The sequence below is a fragment of the Rissa tridactyla genome, chromosome 4, assembly GCF_028500815.1.
Source record: "Rissa tridactyla isolate bRisTri1 chromosome 4, bRisTri1.patW.cur.20221130, whole genome shotgun sequence".
In the NCBI taxonomy this organism is placed as follows: Eukaryota; Metazoa; Chordata; class Aves; order Charadriiformes; family Laridae; genus Rissa; species Rissa tridactyla.
Window position 1 is genome coordinate 56,331,325 of NC_071469.1, and position 20,308 is coordinate 56,351,632.

The 20,308-nt window shown below is 41.1% G+C and overlaps 2 protein-coding genes and 1 long non-coding RNA gene across 9 annotated transcripts in view; 2 read left to right on the forward strand and 1 right to left on the reverse strand.

Moving 5' to 3' along the window:
• BDKRB2 (bradykinin receptor B2) overlaps nucleotides 1-11,386 on the forward strand; it is a 32,887-nt gene extending 21,501 nt beyond the window's left edge. For both annotated transcript variants that reach the window (XM_054200828.1, XM_054200826.1), the window contains exon 2: nucleotides 8,440-11,386. In XM_054200828.1, coding sequence (XP_054056803.1) covers nucleotides 8,442-9,587 — 1,146 coding nt within the window. In that variant the 5' untranslated portion in view covers nucleotides 8,440-8,441 and the 3' untranslated portion in view covers nucleotides 9,588-11,386. The remainder of the gene's footprint in view (nucleotides 1-8,439) is intronic.
• Nucleotides 1-18,956, forward strand: part of BDKRB1 (bradykinin receptor B1) — a 40,442-nt gene extending 21,486 nt beyond the window's left edge. For 2 of the 6 annotated variants that reach the window (XM_054200820.1, XM_054200819.1), the window contains exons 2-3: nucleotides 12,422-12,536; nucleotides 17,634-18,956. In XM_054200820.1, the coding sequence (XP_054056795.1) occupies nucleotides 12,436-12,536; nucleotides 17,634-18,786 (1,254 nt within the window). In that variant the 5' untranslated portion in view covers nucleotides 12,422-12,435 and the 3' untranslated portion in view covers nucleotides 18,787-18,956. Of the gene's footprint in view, nucleotides 1-12,421; nucleotides 12,537-13,049; nucleotides 13,400-13,458; nucleotides 14,949-17,633 lie in introns of those variants that run through there. The other 4 variants (XM_054200822.1, XM_054200824.1, XM_054200825.1 and 1 more) reach the window with 4 other exon arrangements.
• LOC128909317 (uncharacterized) lies at nucleotides 415-18,305 on the reverse strand. Its single transcript, XR_008466331.1, has 6 exons — nucleotides 18,177-18,305; nucleotides 14,202-14,355; nucleotides 12,396-12,600; nucleotides 9,143-9,332; nucleotides 2,040-2,150; nucleotides 415-1,926 (listed from the first exon to the last, which is right to left on the reverse strand). It is a non-coding gene; the product is annotated as an uncharacterized LOC128909317 (long non-coding RNA).
• Nucleotides 18,957-20,308: the final 1,352 nt, after the last annotated feature.

Below are 20,308 nucleotides of genomic sequence, written 5' to 3' on the forward strand. Positions count from 1 at the left end.
AGCTGGAAGTTTCAGTTACTAGCACAAGAAGCACAATTAAAGAATTTAGAATAATCCAGATTGGAAAGTCTCGAGTCCAACCTCTTCCCAGCTGGGTCAGCTGTGAAATCACACCGTGCCACTCCGGGCTTTATCCAGCTGGGTCTTTAAAACTTCTGATGTTGACAAGGTTGAAATTGAATGATTTAGTGGCTGGAGAAACTTGAGTATCCTGTTGTTTCGATCCCGGAACAGCCTCTGATGTTAAAACTAACTATTTCTCAGATCAGATTAAATAGAATTATTGTACTAAAACTGCACCTTCAGAATGGCAGCAGCATAAAGCTTTGGTGACATTTGGTTCATTTTGGAGTGCATTGTTAGCACAAAATTTTCCAAAATATTGACTGCACCAAGTCAGAGGTCAAACGTGGACTGTCCCTCAAATACCATCACCAAATCTGGACTAAATAAGAGCAATTTCATAATGAGATCAGCCCTTTTCTACATACAAATATCCTGAGTTCAGTACTTCTCTCCAAACCAGTTCATATTTTCCTCCTCCTATCAGCTCTCACAGCAGTCCAGCTGTCCTGTTTTCTCCATCTCAGTTATAATTATTTTACACATAGATAATATCTTTCGTTAGAATCATTGCAGTTATTGAATGGGATATATAAACAACATTGAAAGATAACACCCCAAATTATTTGAGGATAAAAAGTATGGGATTTTTTAGTAAAAGCATAACACTGGAGCACTTTCAAGATTTCCACTTGGAAAAAAATGTTACGCAAAGAGCTTTATTGCACTTGACTGGGCTTGTGCTCTTTCCATACCTTTTTTCAGTTGATTGCAATAGACAGGATTGGAATTGAATGGCTTTACCTCCCACCCAGGGGGAAAAATTAACAGACTCTTCTCACCTTGGACTCATTGTTATTAAAATAACTAACAGAACAACTTTTTTTTTTCCATTTTTCCTAGCATAATTGATGTAAATGCCTTAACGATAACTGCAGAGCAATGGCTGTCATTCCATGGTGTGCTTCAAGTTTGCATGCCAAAGGGTCTCTGAAAATTCCACTTTTGAGATGTAATAACAACGTAACTTTTCCTTATTGCCTTAATTCCTGGCAAATTAGGGAGTTGATTTGCATTAAAATAACCTTTTCTTTTTGCAAGGTTATTTTTGTCGCAGCCAATTTCCTCGATCTGGTTCAACATGAAGCCTCATGAAACTGAACCCTGTAACTGCGAGGGCAGCCGCAGGGCGCAAAGGGACAGTGGAGGGTGAATGAAGAACAGGAAATGTTTAAGCTAACATTGCCGCAAAAAGTGTCCACCGTTCTACAACCTCGAAAGGGCTAAAGCCCATTAGAGAGTCATTATACAAAGACTGGAAATTAAAAATTAAAGTCATGGGGTCAGTAAAAGCAGAACATTTTAGGAATGTTTCAGATTCTTCCTCTATCTCTCCCTCCTCAGTAAAACAGGATTAAAAGGACGTTTTGAGTAACCTTCAAAGCATGTTTCTGAGATGCCACAAGAGTCACATAATGTTACCTTTTGTTATTCAGTCAGACAAACCCCTTCCAAGGCCAAAGAAAGGGGTAAAAGGGGTCCCACTGGGCTTGGATGAGATGGAAACAAGAGACTCGGTGCACTGGGGACAGATGACAAAGATGTTTTTTTTCAGTAGTAAAGAAAGAAGAGCGGGTTGAAGTAGAAGCTTTGAAAATAAGCCTTATGGATAAGGTATAGAATTTATGAGGAGGATGTTTTACCTGTATTTTTGTTGACACTAAATTCCAAAAATAAGAGTCCGACACAGAATACGACTTCAGTCTTTCAGCACACCTGGTGAGCAATGCCTCTGCTTATGCTGTCCCATCACGTGTGCTTCAGGCCTGCTAGACTTGTAGGTGTGGAGCTAAAGGAGAAAACCTGCATTGAGATTGTTTTGTTATAACCTCTTACTAAATAAAAAACCTCCATTTCCTTGCAAACAGACATCAACCTTGAACCACATCCTCCAAAGCTGTTAAAATGAAACCTACCTCTCCTTGTCCAGCTAATACCTGTCAGAAGGTCACAAATGAGGCAGTTTAGGGGAAGTTTTGGAGCCTCTTAACAACCTCTTGAGTCAATCGGGTTTACACACCAAGCTCCTGAGAAAGCAGAAGCAGTATTACATAGAGTCAGCAGGACACAGGCTTCTCTGCATGCAGCACACAGCGGAGGATGGCCTTTACCTATGGCAGCTTTTAAATTCCTCCTATTTCTCATTTCAGTCACAGCAGATCTGTCAGGCAGATATGTTTTTTCTTCTTGCAGCTCTGACAGCTCCTCTGTTGCGTTTTCTATAGCTTTTACTCGAGCACGAAGAAGCAAGGCTGCCAGACTGACAGGCACCGCCGGGGAACACTCGGCTGCCCAAGCTGGGCTCAGAGATGTCAGGAAGACAAACCCCCACAGAAAACCACATAGCATCCAAGTAGCCCGGCTCTGCACAGGAACAGAGATTTAGAGGAGAGGCTGCGGCAAGTTTTGGGTGTTTTGTTATTTCTTTCTATACCTGACCTGTCTTCTAAGAAAACACCACCTCAGAAGTGTGCCCGTGCTCCTCTCCGTTTGTGGCCACTCACTCAAAACCATGTTTGTCCTCCCAGATTTTCCATTCCATGCCACTGACACCCAGCTGTATATGAAGCTGTATGCATGTACCGCAAGCCAGCTGTGAGTATCTGAAAACACTTTTGGCCACTGACAGCAGTTAAACCAGGTAATTATAAAATACTGGTAAGGATGCTACAGACTGGGTGTCATATCTAGCCTGCACAAGGCGCGTCCCTTGCCAAGAAATCCCTGAAATAAATGGGAAACTAAACTGCTCTTTAGGCAACCTTCATCATGAATGATCATACACCACAGAAAACCCTCATTTGGAGTAGAAGACTAGTGGGGCTTTGGGCCTGCTCTGTCTTTTGTCCTTGAAAATTAGACTCTATGTGTTAGCATCGTGGCTGTGTACCTACACTTTTTAATATTCCACCATTTGCTCCAGCAAACCATATTATAGGGGCTAACATCATAACAGCCTGAACATTTATCTGTTATAGACTCCACCTCTTGTCCCTGAAGACTAAACTAGCAAGGTTAATATTATGACAATCTCAGTATATACTAATTACAAATTTCACACCTTGTTTCTGCAAAACACGTAACCAGCAAAGTCACAACAGCTTTACTATATGCATTATAGTGTCCCTCCCTTGGTCTCATGGAGTAGATTATTGGCGTTAACATTGCAATAATCTGAATATTTATTACACATTTCAGAAAACATATAACCCAGACCACCATAACAGTACAAGTTATCCACTATATCATAGCATGCAAGCAAATGTTTAGCATAGTGCAAGCAAAGATTAACACCACTAGTGGAAGTGCTGATAGATTCATGAGTCCAGTAGCCGTATGGCTTCGTCCAAATCCAAAACAGGTTATGAAAAACATTAACCTGATGCAGCGTGGGCATTTCCCCATTTGGGGAGAAAAGCATTGCACCGAATGGCTTAGCTGTCCTGGAGCTTGCTCACATCCAGCAGCAGCATTAACTGAGCTCTGACTTTTTTTCCCCTGCACTTGCATTCCTTACTTCACAGCTCTTGATCCTTAAAGGGATTTTTGTCCCACCTCAACATATCCCACTTCTTTTCTTTCAAGAACAGCCATAGGTCCCAGCATGTACAGCTGGGTTGCACAACATTCCAAGCGTGACCGCCCTCCTGGACTCTGGGTGTTATCCTTGGCTTGCTGATTCTCTCACGCTTGTCTTCTCCCCAGTATGTATGTACAGTATATACAGGTCAGTCCTCGATCAGCAGGACACCCCACCAGGTCACCAGGCAATATCTGGGAGCGTTAGTGACTGTGCCCAGCCCTCAGAACTTTCAGGCCATGGCACTGGTGAGCACCACCTTTTTGGGGGTCCCTCTCCCCGTGCCTGTAAACACAAACCGGCAGTCCAGCAACTACAGTTGATTAACCTCTGCTTCCCAGTCCCTCTGCAAGGGTTCTTCATTTGCAGCATTGGCAGGATCTGGCCATTGCTCAATGTATCCCTGCATCAGCCGACCCCAAAGCCCTCTTCTCTTGGTCGGGGCAGTGCCTACAAGAGGCACAGCTCTGGGTGCCGCCGGCATGGGGCAGGTCACCGCTGCCTCCCACGCAGGGCACCCTACAGCCCCCACTATCAAAACCTTGCCATTTGTGCCCAATGGGATTAGCAAAAAATATTGTGGAACAACACGAAACAATGACTGACAATGTTTTTAGCGACTGTCAAGGAGGAGGTAACTAACAGTAGGAGATGAACTCCAGCAGGGACAAATTCAGCCCCCCCTGGAGTCCCTCTTGATCAGTAATGACAGATTGCTTCAGTGGGGCAGTGTTTAAATCAAAATTGTCAGGTAAAATCTGTCTGAGGGTCCCAGCTGAGACACTGGGCCTGTCTTGCATTGCATAGAAAGCGCTTGTGGAGAATGTGTGAAGGGGTCCTACTTATTTTCACTGAATTGTGATAAGCTAATGGCAAACAGACATTACTCCCTTTTCTAAATTGTGGCTGTGTAATTCATAATTCATTCATTAAGCACATACTTTAAATGAGTTTCCTGTGCTATAGAGAGTAGCACCGAGCACATCATTTAAAGAGGGTTTCTAAATTGATCATTAGCAGATATTACCTTGTTCTCTGCTACATTTCTACCAATGTTTTACGGAAGGGCTGGAGCTAAGGACCAAGGAGGCAGGTCACCAGAAGTCCCATGTTATGGACTTGGTCACATCCTAACTAGCCCCTGCATACTGTTCCTAGACCACAGTAATGTGATATAAGTAGTTTATCTTAAAGTATTCTAGGGCTTTCCCTTCTAAAAATAATAATCTAAAAGAGATTAATTGTAGGAAAAATGCCATAAATCAGTAGGCAGTTTTTGAGTTGCTATTTGCTGTAAAATAATTCCTGTTTATTGTTTTTCTATTAGTCATGTAATGAGGGAAAGGCATAGAAATTACCAACATAGCCTTTATGACCACTCTCTGAATTACTAGTGAACATCTTATTAAATACATGCATACATTCAACCTCAAAGCATAAAATAATGCACTTTAAATTCTTTCTTCTGCTTCACAGCCTGCTACAGGCAGAAGAAACAGCTTCTGCTAATTGCATTGCCCAACAGAACTCTGTTCTCAGATGACCTTTTGTTGATCATCCATTAGTATTTCACTTCCTATGTGTTTTTACATCTAAAGTGCCAGCATACACAGGGAGACTTGAAACTGCTGTTTGCAATTTGTTAGTGGCATCTCTCACAGCCGCAAATGTTGGGCTTTGAGATATTTAGGTATTTATGAATACCAGCACCTTGATGCCAGGCTTCGCTATAGGGAGATTAATTACAGAAAAGTATGGTTATCTAAGGTATTATTTAAGAACTCAGAACGTCAAAGATATCAAAAACATCGGGATAAAAATGAGTTGCAGTTAATAGGTGACATAGGGGGTAATATAAAACGTTTCTATAAATATATCAAAAGTAAAGAGGATAATAGAGGAAAGTCTAGGCCTGTTACCAGAAGGAAAAAAGGAACCAGTAACTCAGAGAGTGATGAAAAGTTCAATGAGGACTCTGTGTTAGCCCTCAGAAATGAAGACTGTGATCTGATATTTAAGATGATTGATTTGAACAATTGCATTTATGTGAATTGGGAAAGAACAAATTAAAGAATGTATGGAGGTATGCAAAGTGACAGGGTCATATATAACCCACCCTGGCATGGTTCAGGAGTTAGGAGAGGAAATCTTTGCTGTCAGTTTTGATGTCTGTGAAACCAAGGAGAACGGGGACATTTCAGAAGCCCAGAGAGGGCAAAACATAATACCTATCTTTAAAAGGCACAGATGTCAGGACCCAGGGATTTACAAACTTGTCAATCTTATTTAAACACCTGGAAAACATGACAGCAAAATATTAAATAATCAGTATATCCACATATGTAGGATAATAAAGAATAACAAAGTGATAAGGAACTGCCAATATAAGCTTGTCAAGAATAAAGTTGTGTCAGACTAACGCAATCTGTCCTAATGGATAAAGCAGAAACAATAGATCAGGCACATCTGGGTTTCAGTGAGGCTTTGGGTATTGTCCTGTATTCCATTGTGCTGAAATATGAACAAATAAAGTAGCAGAAAAATGCACTGCAGGTGCTCTGCTATGCCTGCAAGGGCTCAAACAAAAATAAGATTTCTAACCGAAGCATTTACAACCTACAGTAGTTGCTTGCACCTGGGAGATGAAAAGAGGACGTAAATCAGAGCAACGTGCATAGCATGCATTGTGAATGGCATTTGCTTTCAGTATAGAACAGCTAAATCCATATCCACCAGTCCTAAGAGCTCCAGATAACCAGTGTCACCAAAAGCATAGGTCCCTGGACTGGTGTCTACAACTTGCAATGCTATGTAATAAAGAGGCTCCACCAACCCATTCCCCAGATGCTGGTTGAAAACGTTCGGAAATCAAAAGGATACGGGTGTCTCAAGATTGGGGTGGTTCTAACAACGATAAGGTTAATGCAGAGGCAGGATAGAGGATGGACATGTGTTCCTGCAATTAGATATGGGCTTGAAAAGTTGAAGTTTTGAGAGGATGAACTTGGAGAATGAGAATATTTATGCTGTTACCCAGCCCTATGCAAATACTCCCCTTCGCTCAAGTTACAAAGGATTGGAAATGTGCCTTGCTGTCATTTTGTTTTCTGCCCATTAGCCCATTTTTATGTTGCCTTGTCTTTCGAGGTTCTTAGTCCGGCTTGCCTGTTTTATCCAGTTGACCTGTCCTGGCTGTCACCTCTGTTATAAATTTTACAGTATAGAGAGAGAGTCTCCTTTGTTACTGCCTTTACTGTACTTAGTAAAATGTGGTTTTCGTCTTTGCTTTTGGTTCTCAGGCACTACAGTGCTTTATTAAAACTAGGTACACAAAGTATGACCACCATTTTTCAGTAATTCTGCATCCAACAGCCAAATGTCTATATGCATATCGAGCACTGACACTTATCAACCAACAAAACCAGTAACCAGAGTACAAATGAGAACCTCATCCTTTCAGTAATTACAAATGTGTCCCCTTTTTACTGCCAAGTTACCAGCTGAATCAGACAAATGTCTTAATTAAAAACACATCTGAAAAGCTTCCAATCAAACCATAATATAAACAGTGGTATTTTAAAGAGCTGAAAAAAGACAAACAGTATTTCTGTCACCCGGTCCAGAGAATTATATAAACAGATCTGGGAAGCCAGTCTTTTATTTGAATAATGTCTCAGCATTCATCCTCTCGGAGCACAACAACCAAAACCACAGTTAACATTTTAACAGCACTGAGTGGATGCTGGACGCTCAACTTCTGCTTGGGCTTAGTAACATTTAAACATTACTGGCATTTATGCCTGTAAGTAGCTCCCTGTAAGACCCCAAGCTGTTCTGACTCGTGGAATATATACGGTACAGCACCTGGTTTTCAGACTGTGCTCTTGGACCCAAATTGCCCCACTGCGGCCTGACTGCAGGGGGGGTCCTTCCTTACATGATGGCCACCATCTTTGCCAAACTGCCAGCCCACCCAAGGCAGGCCTATTAAAACCAGGTTCCCTCACAAAGGTGGTACCATGACTTGCTGGTGGAAGGGGACAGTAACACAGAGACAGAAATACACAGGTGATGCCTTTGAGGAGCCGAGAAAGGCAGACTGCTTGCAAACAGGGATGCTTGCGCCTGCAGCTTTCTCAGCGCAAGCTACAGCTGCAAACTAAATGTCTGCTGTGACAGTCGTAACATCTAGGAAAAAATACAGTGTTGTGGGGGGGAGGAAACACCACTGAATTCCACCCAACTCTGGCTTTGCAGGGGAGGGTTTAAAATGTTGAGGGACATGCCACAGGACGAGCAGCTTCACAAAGAGCGACACGAGACTCAGGAGGCCCACCCGTCCTTTAGGAGACAATGGCTACCGATACACAACGATAAGAAAAGAAAGTCACCACCAACCTCCTCAAGGAATTAAAAAAGACTTGCCACAGCGTGCCTCTAGTGAATAAAGGCTGGTAAATGTCCTCTTCAGTTGACCTGTTGGTTACAACGCCTGCTGTTGCCTTATTCCCTCGATTTCACCCACTTAGAATTTGTCCACGCAGTTAAGTCTGCAAAACTCTCTGCAAGTATTTGGGGTGTCTACAAGACAGCAACCCAGAGAATTGTAAGCCTGTTCGAAGCTGCACTTTTTAGGACAGTGGGGAAAAGCAGAGCCAGCTTTTCTTATTGTATCATTTGCAGCAATGAGCCAGATGTAGCAATCTCATGTCATCTTTTTGTTTTTCTCTGCATAGAAATGGTTTCCATCACAACCGAAAATGTTACACAGCTTTACAACACCACGGCCACCCAGGAGCTCACAGTCACTCCAGCGAATTTCCACAATAATTCAGGAGTACATCAGACAAATCCATATAAATGCATTAATCCAGATGCATGGCAATGGCTACAGGATTTCCAGCCCGGATTCCTCTGGTTTATATTTATTCTGGGAGGAATAGAAAATTCCTTTGTCCTCATCGTCCTGTGTTTCCACAAGAGTCGCTGCACAGTGGCCGAAATTTACTTAGCAAACATGGCACTTGCTGACCTATTGTTAGTCTGTACTTTACCTTTCTGGGCCATTAATATTTCTAATAATTTTCAATGGCCTTTTGGCCTGTTCCTCTGTAAAGCTGTCAACATAATGAGTAACATGAACTTTTATTCTAGCATTTATTTCCTGACACTAGTGAGCATCGACCGCTATCTGGCCTTGGTGAAAACCATGTCTCTTGGACGGATGCGACGAACTGCCTGTGCCAAATGGAATAGCTTTGTAGTCTGGATGTGCGCGTTGCTCATATGTTCACCTGCAATGGTGTTCCGGAATTTAAAGTATTACGAAGAATACAACATCACAGCCTGCGGTCTTGTTTACCCAGACAGCTACTGGGAGCCCATAAACAACTGCTTGCTGAATATTGTGGGCTTTGTGATCCCCCTCTGTGTAATTACCTATTGCACCGTGCAAATCATCAAAGCCCTACAAAGTAGTGAGCTGCAAAAGCTGAAGTTAGTCCAGACGGAGAGGAAAGCCACCATGCTGGTCCTTGCCGTGCTCTTGCTGTTCATCGTTTGCTGGCTTCCATTCCAGATCAGCACGTTCATCGACACGATCTGTTACCTCGTACCCACTTTCAAATGCCTGGAAGAAATTAATGACATATTGACCCAGGTAGCGACGTACTGTGCCTATAGTAACAGCTGCCTGAACCCAGTCCTGTATGTAATTGTGGGGAAGCACTTCCAGAAGAAGGCTGTGGAATTCTACAAGGACTTGTTCCCAAAGAGGTGCAGAAAATCACAGTCTGTGCAGATGGAAAACTCCCTGGACACTTTAAAAACTTCCATTTCAAGTGAATACACAAGGAAAAAGTCTGTTGTCCCTTTACCACAGTAGCACAATTTGTTCATTGCAGGAAAAAAGCTTTCTAACATATCAGTCTCCAATAATATCCATTTGCTACTGGTCCACAGAATAAACGTGTGGTAGTATTTGTCATTTGTGTGAAACCAATGGTTTGATCTTGATAGAAACTCGTTACAGGGACCTGCTTCTGATGTTATTGGACACATGTCATGATTGAATACTACTTTGTAGCATAGTTACGTTTTCATGGCTGAATAATATTTGATGCATGTATCATTTGAAATGTTTGCATTTCTATGGTGTACATACATGTATATACAATTCTCTGAATAGACCCCCAGTATAAAATGTGCTATATATATATATATATATAGTCAGGATTGGTACTTATGTGGGTACTTATGGTACCCACACAGTTTATAAGATTAGATTTTTGGTTGGAGGGGCTTGTATTTGAGTAAATTCTGGTAAAGTAATCCTGTAGGACTATTATTCAAATGGATTTTTAGGCGTGGCTATCTTTGGGGCTTTTACTTTCTCTGTTCAGTCATCCAAAACTGGTTTGATTGATTGATTGATTGACAAGCTGTGCCTTTTTGCAACTGCTCTGACCCTGCTAGTTCCAGGTTTGCATCAGCTTGTATGTATGGAAAATAGCTCAAAAAAGGTAAAGCAGTAGCAGAAAAAAGGCTGCAGTCAGCTGCGTGAAGTTAGCTGAGTTTTCTTTGTAGCAGGAGATTCTTTCCCCCTTCTGCATCGGGGTAAAAGCATACACTTACTCCTTTTGAGTGAGTGAATGTGCTTTACGTTCATACCTACACTTCAGCTCAGAGACTTAGGTTTTAATATTCACAAAGCATAATTAATATTTGTTATGTTATTTAATGGAAACATAAAAGCTCAGCACAACTGGTATAATCTCACAAGTAGAAGAAACTGAGAAAATGAAAGAGGGCATCACCTAACTGCCTTAAAAATCCGACTAAAGCTAACAGGAGTCTTGAAAGTTCAAAGCATTCACAAATGGCCTTTTCAGACTCTAATAATACCTACATTTTATTTGTAGTGTTAATCTGAGTGATTTTAATGCAAGATAGCTTTTCCCCAATTGGACTAGGTTTGTGATCTAAGTTGAGTTTACACAGAAGATAAACTCACAGTGTACTGAATTGTCAGTATGCGCTTTTACCTCTAGGAACCTCGATCGAAAACCGAGTTGGAGATGATCTAAAGTCTTCTAAAACTAACAGAGCCTTTGTTCTTTTCAAAGCGCTTATGGTTACCGCCTTAAAACCACCAAGGGTAATGGAGTTTGGTGACATAAGTGACATAAGTCAGACTGCTACTGCATGGTCTTCATTCATCAGAGCTTGAATGGAGCAATGAAGTTCCATTTAAGATGGGAAATTTGTATTAAACCTTCAAATAATTGCAATCCAAAATGCTCTAGAAATGTGCAAATGGAATGTAGATCACTGCAGATGATTTATGGACAATTCCCATAGGTTTTCTTTAATAATCCAGTATAATCCTATGTCATTAATACTTCTATTGTTCATTCTTTATATTGCTGAAGACACTTATGATGAAGCACTGCAAGGCTTTCTGTTATCTCTGGGGTTATCTCCAGTGAGCAGCATGCTGTTCATGCAACCATTAAATAAAAGGAACTCCATACAAAGTTTGTTGAGGCCATAGAAGAGATTTTTGAGTATTTGGTACTGAGAAGTGAAATATAAAAATGTTATTATATTAATATGACAATAATTTAAATCATGTAAATATATAGACACATTATTTTGCTATGCAGAAAGCATGTACAACAGAAAATAAACTACTTAAAGAAATGAGATTTTCTGGTATTTTCTTCTCTAGCCCATATAAGGGAGACCTTATAGCAGCCTTCCAGTACCTGAAGGGGGCCTATAAGAAAGCTGGTGAGGGGCTGTTTGCAAGGCCATGTAGTGATAGGACAAGGGGCAATGGCTTTAAACTAAAGCAGGGCAGGTTTAGATTAGACATTAGGAAGAAGTTCTTTACAATGAGGGTGGTGAAACACTGGCCCAGGTTACCCAGAGAGGTGGTGGAGGCCCCATCCCTGGAGACATTCAAGGCCAGGCTTGATGAGGCTCTGAGCAACCTGATCTCGTTAAAGATGTCCCTGCTTATTGCAGTGGGATTGGACTAGATGGCCTTTAAAGGTCCCTTCCAACCCAACACATTCTATGATTCCCTGTTACTCAGGAGTGCCTTGTCAGAAATGCAACTGTTACAGGTGCTTTCTTTCAGTTCCTGTTGTACCTAAGGAAAGTGAGCTGAAACCACAGAATATTACCTACTTTCAAAGCTTTGGGTCAGCTTTCTTTTCAGAGCCCATTTCTGAGTGGGGCTGACCACCCTCAGTCCCTTTGGAAGGTGAAATCCGAATTAAGACAGCTAAGGATGCGGAAATCTTTGCAGTAGCTTCTCTCTCTCTGCAGCCCCCAGAATGCACAGTGTCGGCTCACAGACTGTTTAATTCACATTCTTGCCCACTTCCCAGCACGATCACACATTGTGCAGTATTGGCATGTACCATTTACACGGGTACCAAAAAAACCCAAGAAATAATATCCAAGCTACATCTTATCTACTGGCAGCTCACAATCCCACTCAGACACTGGGCTCTGCCTCATTCTCGCAGAAACTAGGCAAAACATGGGAAGGGTTCTTGGGAAGGTGAGGGCAGACATAGCCCTGAGGATCTCGGAGATGGAGATGGCAAACTGTAATCACATCACTTTTCTATTCCTCTTTATCCTGTCCCCCTCCCTCAGCTGCTCCCATCTTCCCTCTTACCTGAAGCTGCCGCCTCTTTTATTTAGACTTTATCCAGCAAATGTCTGACTCCGCATTCGGTCCGGTGGAGGTGGCTGGGGACCTTTGCCAGAGGAACAGCAAGGATATCAACAGCCGGTTGACGTTTCTGGCCTGCAGGAGGTACGGGCAGGGATAATTCTCACCTTTTCACCGTCTTTTTTTTCAGGTTGATTATTGGCTTCACCTGAAATGCAGAAGTAACTTAACTGCTGTTAGCACAAAGAGCTTGTGGCTGTTTGTGGACAGCACAAGGTTGTTCTTTTTTAAGGTAGGGTTTCTGTGGAGAAGTCAGGATCTCAGTCCAGGTCTCCCAAACCCCCAAGCAGCACTTTAGCTGCTGAATCATCCTTTCACTCCGTTCTTCCATCAGCACATTGTGGGTTTCCAGTCTATAATGGCTCCTTCCATATTTTGCTGTTTCAGCCTCTGTAAGCTGTAGTTAGTAGGGCTTGGGTATTACTGCATGGTGATGCTACCAGGATCGTTTATTGGTAACTGTAAAGCACTGCACCAGGGTTTAAGCTCTCCTTAGCAACCACTGTCTACAGAATATGTAAAGAAATCCAACCAAGCTGAACAAAGAAAGAATTTTACATCATCAGGTCACATCAAAAAACCTTTCTTCTGCTCCAGGGCTGATGAACAGCTATAGCAGATAACCATGTTGATTTGCAAACTGTTTCAATAAAGAAAGTCAAACCGTTAAATCATACTGTCCCCAAAAGATAATTTGTTCAGATCATTAACGGCTCCAACTACATTAAGAGGAAGAGTTTTAATGGCTGGACTCTTGGACCAAGAACCAGAACTATGGAGACCTTCTGGATTTCTGCCATTTGTCTACCACATAGTGAGTGCAATAATTGAGAAAACAGTCTTACCTTCTCCTTCATCAACATATTTGTTTAATGTTTCTGATCAGAGAGGCCCAGTTAGCATTTGTAAATCCCTATGCAGCTCTAGAGAATGTGTACTTTTTGCAGGTAAGTCAACAGAGACAGTGTGGCTGAAGATCATATAAGCTTAAAACATAAACTAATGTGCTGCGAATATCCTGAGTTGAAGGCAGCAATACAGAGATACATTTTAATTATGTGTACACAGCAAAACCTTTCAACTGTTGACTCTAATACAGATGTTTTTAAACTTAATCCTTCACATTCCTTTAATTTGTGGTCCGTAACATCTGTGCAAACTGTAAAATGCAACCAAATCATTATATGTTTTCTACAAGTTGAAACAAAGTCCCAAGTCACAAAGAAATGATATGCTAAATCCCCTTTTTGTAAAAAGTTACAGCTTCTTATGTGACTTGTTCTAAGTTATTTAGGAGTTGGAGCTACAGCAGTGCTTGTTCGTTTCACTATTATTTCCACCAAATGTATAGACTCCCAGTTTTGAATCTCTCTCCGTTGCTGAAAAAAGTCCTAAAGATGGCAATGAAAAACAACAGAAAATAAGAAACTAGATTTACAAAGAATATTTGGATTGGCAAACTGATATTTTGACCCCATTTTGAAGTGATGAGTTTCGTAAGACTATGTTATTTATCATTTAAATTTTAGAGACAGCTGCCGTTTTCTATTCAGAGTCTGTAAGAAAATGTAGGTGTTGGCGGCTCCTAGAGATTCACGTCCAAGCTAGAATGAATTCCGGACTTTTCTGTTTATTGCTCAAATGTTCTTCTTTATGGAAAAAATACTTAAACGCAGAAATTCACTAACGTAAGCAAAGAGGAAGTTCTGGAAAGTCCATGACGGAGATCTCCTGTTGTATTGCACTTACCTTAATGAGTCAGCGTGGGATGTGTTATTTAGAGATTGATCTCCTGTAGGCTATTAAGATTTTTTAGGTAACATGTAATTCAAGCCTGAGAAAATACAGCAGTCATCGTGCGCTGCTGAGAAGTAATGTTCACAGAGACCCAGGCCTTGGACACCTAGAGTGGGATGCAAAAGACATCGGTTTTCAAAAATGGTGGAAGGGTGACAGGGGGTTTAGTGTGTCCCAGCTTCAGCAGCCCGTCCCATACACCCGTTCTGCTTTAACCCCAGCTCCTTGGCGTGGTCCTCACGGCGGCTGGCAGAGGAAGGAGCTCCCACCACAACAAAAATGTAGTTCAAAGTTTGTCTTTGTGTGCATTGGCACTAAAAGGGCAGTTCAGAGATGTTGATAAATTTGTTATTGTTACGGACGTAGTTAATCACACAAAGGAACTTCTAATTGTCAAGGACCTGTACTTGAAAGCTTTAATTAGTGGTCGTGGGAGGACAAGAGTCACGGCATATGGCTTTACTACACCCAACATTTGGAGAGGTAAAAAAATAAATAAATAAAAATCCTGGGGCTTTCTTCCAAAATGTAACATCACACATATCGTACATGGCCAACAAAACACTCAGACAGCACTTGGTCACTCAGTCGAGCCTCCGGATGCATCTCTGTGTTCTCTCAGTAACCTCTGTGCTGCTAGTTACCAACTGTTTCTGAATTTGAAACTTTGCCTAAATTGCAAGGAACGACAAGGAGCAGGTATGTCTATCTGGTTTTAATGTCTTATCTTTCTTAAAATGATTTCACATATATTTTTTATATAAAAAGAATAATCTTTTGTGTTCTCAGTTCTGATCCGTGCAGTCTAGCAAGAGTTTCCCTTTCCTTTTCACCGTGAAACTAACTCTGAGGGTCGGGATTAGTTCTCTTTATGTGTAAGAATGTGATTCATTGTACAAAATTTCTTTATGGTGGAACATACTTAGCTGTTTGCAAAATTTTCTCTTGCAAAATAATCTTTACTTTTAAGATTGTTCCCAAAGCTCAAGATGTATTTATTTAGTATTTCCAGAATACATGATCCTAACTGGGTAATACATATTAATAGTAATAACGGTGATAGATTCACTGTACATGGAAGTTAATCAGAAATGAGTTCAAAGTAGGAAAAATATGTCATTATTTTCATAAAAGATGACCAGAATGTGTTAAGTACATAAATTGAAAACCATTCATGTGGCTAATTGTCCATTAGCACTAAATACTTAAAAATACTTATGGAAGAAAATTGCTTTTGAAGAAGAAATGAAATTAAGCAACTGAAAATGAATTGCATTTTCTGTCAAGAAGACATCTGGAGCTCTAAGTTTATAAAAGGCTTGTGGCTTGTGATAGTGCTCGGACACTGGCTAGTAGACTCTGAAGGAATTTTCCCGATGACAAACTCTACAGAAACTTCATGTACTATTGCTAGCCGGACAAGAAGTCAGATTTAGCTGCAGCTAAAATCTAAGTTGCAATGGAAAGTAAATTTTCCTGAAGTTTTTCATTTAGCCCACAATGAATGAATTAATGGCTCCAGCCCAGAGATCACATCCACAGTGTGCAAAGTGACTAGCATAAACTGCTAGCAAGAAATCATGAGAAAATGGTCAAGCAAGGAAAATAAGCACTTCTTTTTTCCTCTATATTTAGTAAAAGTAATAATTCTGTTTACAAAAGGGAATGTTTAACTGTTATCTTTATTCTACATTATTTTCGACATCTAGTGTTACAGATTTTCTTCAGTTACTCTCACACCTTAGCCAGCCCCCTGCTATAAAACACTAGATTCCTGTTGTCTCTCACACAGCCTCTTTGATGCTAATCAGCCATTTATTTGCTCTATATATCTTCTCTGCAGTCTTAGATCCTCTCAAGTTATCTTAGGTTGCACGAGACAGTCAGTGAACTAGATAAAATTCAGACTACTGTGAGGGAAGATGTTCAAGCCAGAGCTGCGTAATTTGGAGTTGTAGCCCAGCTCCCTGACAAGACTGCCAGCTTGAGTGAGTTTACGAGCTCAGATAAAACTTGGCTGCTCACTTAATTCTGCAGTGACGAAAAATGTTCTGTGCCTTAGCTACCGAATTCTGTGATGTGGAATATTAGTACTTAACTAATTCCTAGAGGCATCACAGAGATAAGTATTGTGAGCTGCGCAGATACAGACATCGCTAAAGGCTGTACCTGTATGTAAAAGAGATGAACGATGGCCCTAAACGCTCTCTTCGAAACTCCATCCTTAGCTGTCTCCTTGGTGCAAAAATACAGAAGATGAGAGAGCAGAGTTAAATAGCCGTAGCAGAAAGTTAACAGTCAGGATGACTGATTGCAAAATATTGATTTTTTTCAAAAACGCATTCTTTTTTATGATTGGCATGCTTCACTTAGATATGAAATACTGAAATGTTAGCTGTCACCACAGGCTCAGTAACGTCTTGCCTACCACAATGATTTTGAGACTGAACGCCTGTAAAAAACAAGACTCGGGCACTATGGTTGACCACGACAACACCAGGAGAATAAAGTCACCGCAGGAGGCAGCTCTGGCAACCCACTGGATTTTTGCGGGACGATAACATTCTACCCGTGTTCTCATTCCTGCCCAATCTCTCACAGATTTACCAGAGAGAAATAAAGGTATTGCCAATGCTATAAAAGCATAAATGCTTTGGATGCTGGGGTTCCTCTCTCCAGCTGAACCCAAATGAAATATTTGGACTGGAGAAGAGCGCTGTGAACCTGGAGCTGCAGAGACCTTCCCTCCAGGCAAGGTTTTGAGCACAGCAGTTTTTTGGAGGAGTCAGTGCTTTATTAGTACAACTGCTGACATTTGAGGGCAATAAGCCGTCTAATCTAATGGTAATTTTGAACCCAAAGTTCAGGATGGGAGGAACTGAGAGGGAACAAAAGAATGCAAAGTTAAGCAAACAAGGGATGGACTCAGAGAGTGAGTAGCATTCCCAGCTCTGGGAAACAGGCATCATCCTGCTAAAGTTATGCATAGCACGGAAAATAAGAGTAAAAGAAAGGGCAGGGGAGGCTGCAAACTGGCTTTGGGTCACCAGCATGACTCCTGCTGCTCTCAGGGAGCTGACAGTCAGCTATATCTGTTTCTGCCATCAGTCTGGAGGAGACATACAGGACTACTTACACTAAATTGGCACTTTCCTTCCTCTGTGCCAGTTTAAACAATGGCAGCAAAGAGAGGAGATTTCATAGGATGTGGAGGAAGTTCCATCCTTGACAATACTGGGAACTTTTCACCGTTGCACATATGAAACATAGATTGATCTATCCTGTAATAATCAGTGAGCACTAACAAACAAATTCCAGCAGTTAAATGTTTTTTACACCACTGATGGGAGACAACTTTAGGAATTTTATGCTTCTTTTTTGCAGGCCCTTTGTCTCATTTCAAAGACATCTGCCGTTCACAGCAGAATTTAAAAAAAAAACAAAACCAAACATGACTGAAACTCCTCTACTGAATGTTTCCTCCTCAAACCAGAGTGAAAACAAGAGCAACTCAACTGTTTGCCCAGACTTGAATGACTGGTGGGAAATTGTGTACTATATAGTGCCCAAGTATATAGACACCGTCTGCATTATTGGAATGCTTGGAAATATCTTTGTTCTCTTCACTTACTCACTGCACAAGAGCCCCCTGAAGGTAGCCGAAATCTACCTTATGAACCTAGCTGTTGCTGATCTTATCTTCCTCACCTGCCTCCCTTTCTGGGCAGAGAATATCAGGAATGAATTTAACTGGCCGTTTGGCAGCTTCCTTTGTCGCAGCACCAGCGCATCCATCAGCCTAAACATGTACACCAGCATCTACCTGCTGGTGGCAGTCAGTGTGGATCGCTACTTGACTTTTGTCCACACCTTGAACCACAGAAGGATACGGAGCAAAACCATGGCCAAAGGGATCTGCTTGCTCACCTGGTTCATCGGCATCCTTCACAGCATCCCAACCTTTACGTTTCGGACTGTGAAACACTTTCCCATGTGGAATATTTCAGCGTGCGCTTTTGACTTCCCCACCCAATCGTGGGCAACAGCTGAAAGGCTGGTATTCAACACGGTGGGGTTTGCATTGCCATTGGCAGCAATCACCTTCCTGAATTTCTCCACCATTCGCTCCCTACAAAAAAACGCAAGAGAACGAAAAGCACTCAGAACAAAGAGCCGCAAGGAGCACAAAGGCACGAAGGCTACCAGGTTGATCTTCGCGGTGGTACTGATGTTTCTCTTGTGCTGGATGCCTTACCAGTTTTTTGTGTTCCTCAATATATTATACCAGACAGAAGTGATCAAAGGCTGCTTCTGGGGGGAACTGGTCAACTTTGGTGAGCAGTTTGGTTATACCCTGGCTACCACCAACAGTTGCATTAACCCTGTGATTTATGTGATTGTTGGGAAATACTTCAGGCAAAAGGCTTTAGAAGTTTTTTCACAATTTATTCCCCATGGATTTCCCTTGAGCTGGGTATCATTCAAAGAAAAGTCCTCATATTTCAACAGGTTTCCAGTCAGGAGTAGTTTAACCTAATGGTTCTTGGTTCCGTCTTCATTTTGATGTCACAACTTATTTCAAGTGGCATTAAAAATGAATATGTGTTGCACTGATATGGCACTCACAGACAAAGCTAATTATTTATTAAAGTAAATTAGTCGACTGCTTATTTGTCCTCAGGTTTGCTTTTTTTTTTTTGTGTTATCCATCCAAATGCATGACACGTGATACCAGAATTTTATACCAAGTGCTCTAACCTGTCTTCTCAATTATCAGTGACTTGAAAGAAAAACTTTTTGGCAAGGTATCAGTAGTCGGGTTTCTCTACAGAAAGCCATAAGCTGGCTGAAGATGTTACTGCATTGACATCACAGACAACTACAATACCACCAGTAACAGTATACATAACATTATAACATGTATTACAGAGCAAATATGAGCTTAATCTTCAGCTGGTAGCTGCATTTGAGCAATTATAGAATAGCTCCAGTTATTTTTAACAATATTTTAAATGGTTTGCACTTTACTCATCAAGTACAAAATTTTTTTTTACTTTTTATATCTGAAAATATCAGTGAAGTCCATTTTTACTGTATTATTTTGGAATATCTGTTATCTGAGGCAAATCCTTAGATACATATTTATATTTTTATAAATCAAAATTAATAAACTGCATAGTATTCCATTTTAGACCATAGTCTTGTTCCTTCCTGTGTTTATTTTGTATTTTGTCCCTTCCCCTGTTCCTTTGGGGAAGAGTAAATATATAGTTCTGTGATTAAAAATCCTTGCTGCTACCAGAATATAAACTCTGGTGGTAGTAGCAGTAGTAATAATAATGACATAACAGTAATACACCAGACAGGGGATAAGAAGAAGGAAACTTCTTTTCCATCACAGCTGCAGTTGCAGAATAGACTTAAGACAACTGAGATATCCGTTCCCATAATTATGAAAGTACGTGTACCTACAAGACAATGGAAGAAGACAGGAGATACAGTGCAGCCTGTTCAGCCAGAAAGATATTGAGTGCAGAAAGGGGCATACGAGCACATCATTTGTATAACAGTTTTATTTAATTAGTTATTAGAAAGCCTGTTTGGTCTTGTACTCACTGTAACAGTGCCGCATTTCCCCCAGTTCTTTGTAGTGTGGCCATTTTAAATATGGAATTCATCTCCTATTTAGAAATCTGCCTGTTCAACTTCATGGCAATGAGATTAGTGTTCATTTTTAATGATTTCCCCAAACTTTATGAATCTGAACAGTGCAAGCCTTTCGAAGAGTTAAAAGTCTGTCTTCCTAAACGATGGTTTCAGAATTAAGGGTGGATTAAGGGATCAGGGAGGAAGAATCACTCACAGCTTATCACTTTTTCTGTGACGGGCTTTTTTTAAATAAATGTCAGGGTTAGACATTAGCGGTAACGACGGCATGTGAAGTCCATTGAGCCATCTGAGATCAAAAACTTAAGTCCGGTCTGTTGTAAACTGTTGCACACCACATTTATTTAATGCATCCCCAGCTGAATCCCTAATTCAAAAAACTTCCAAGCTGT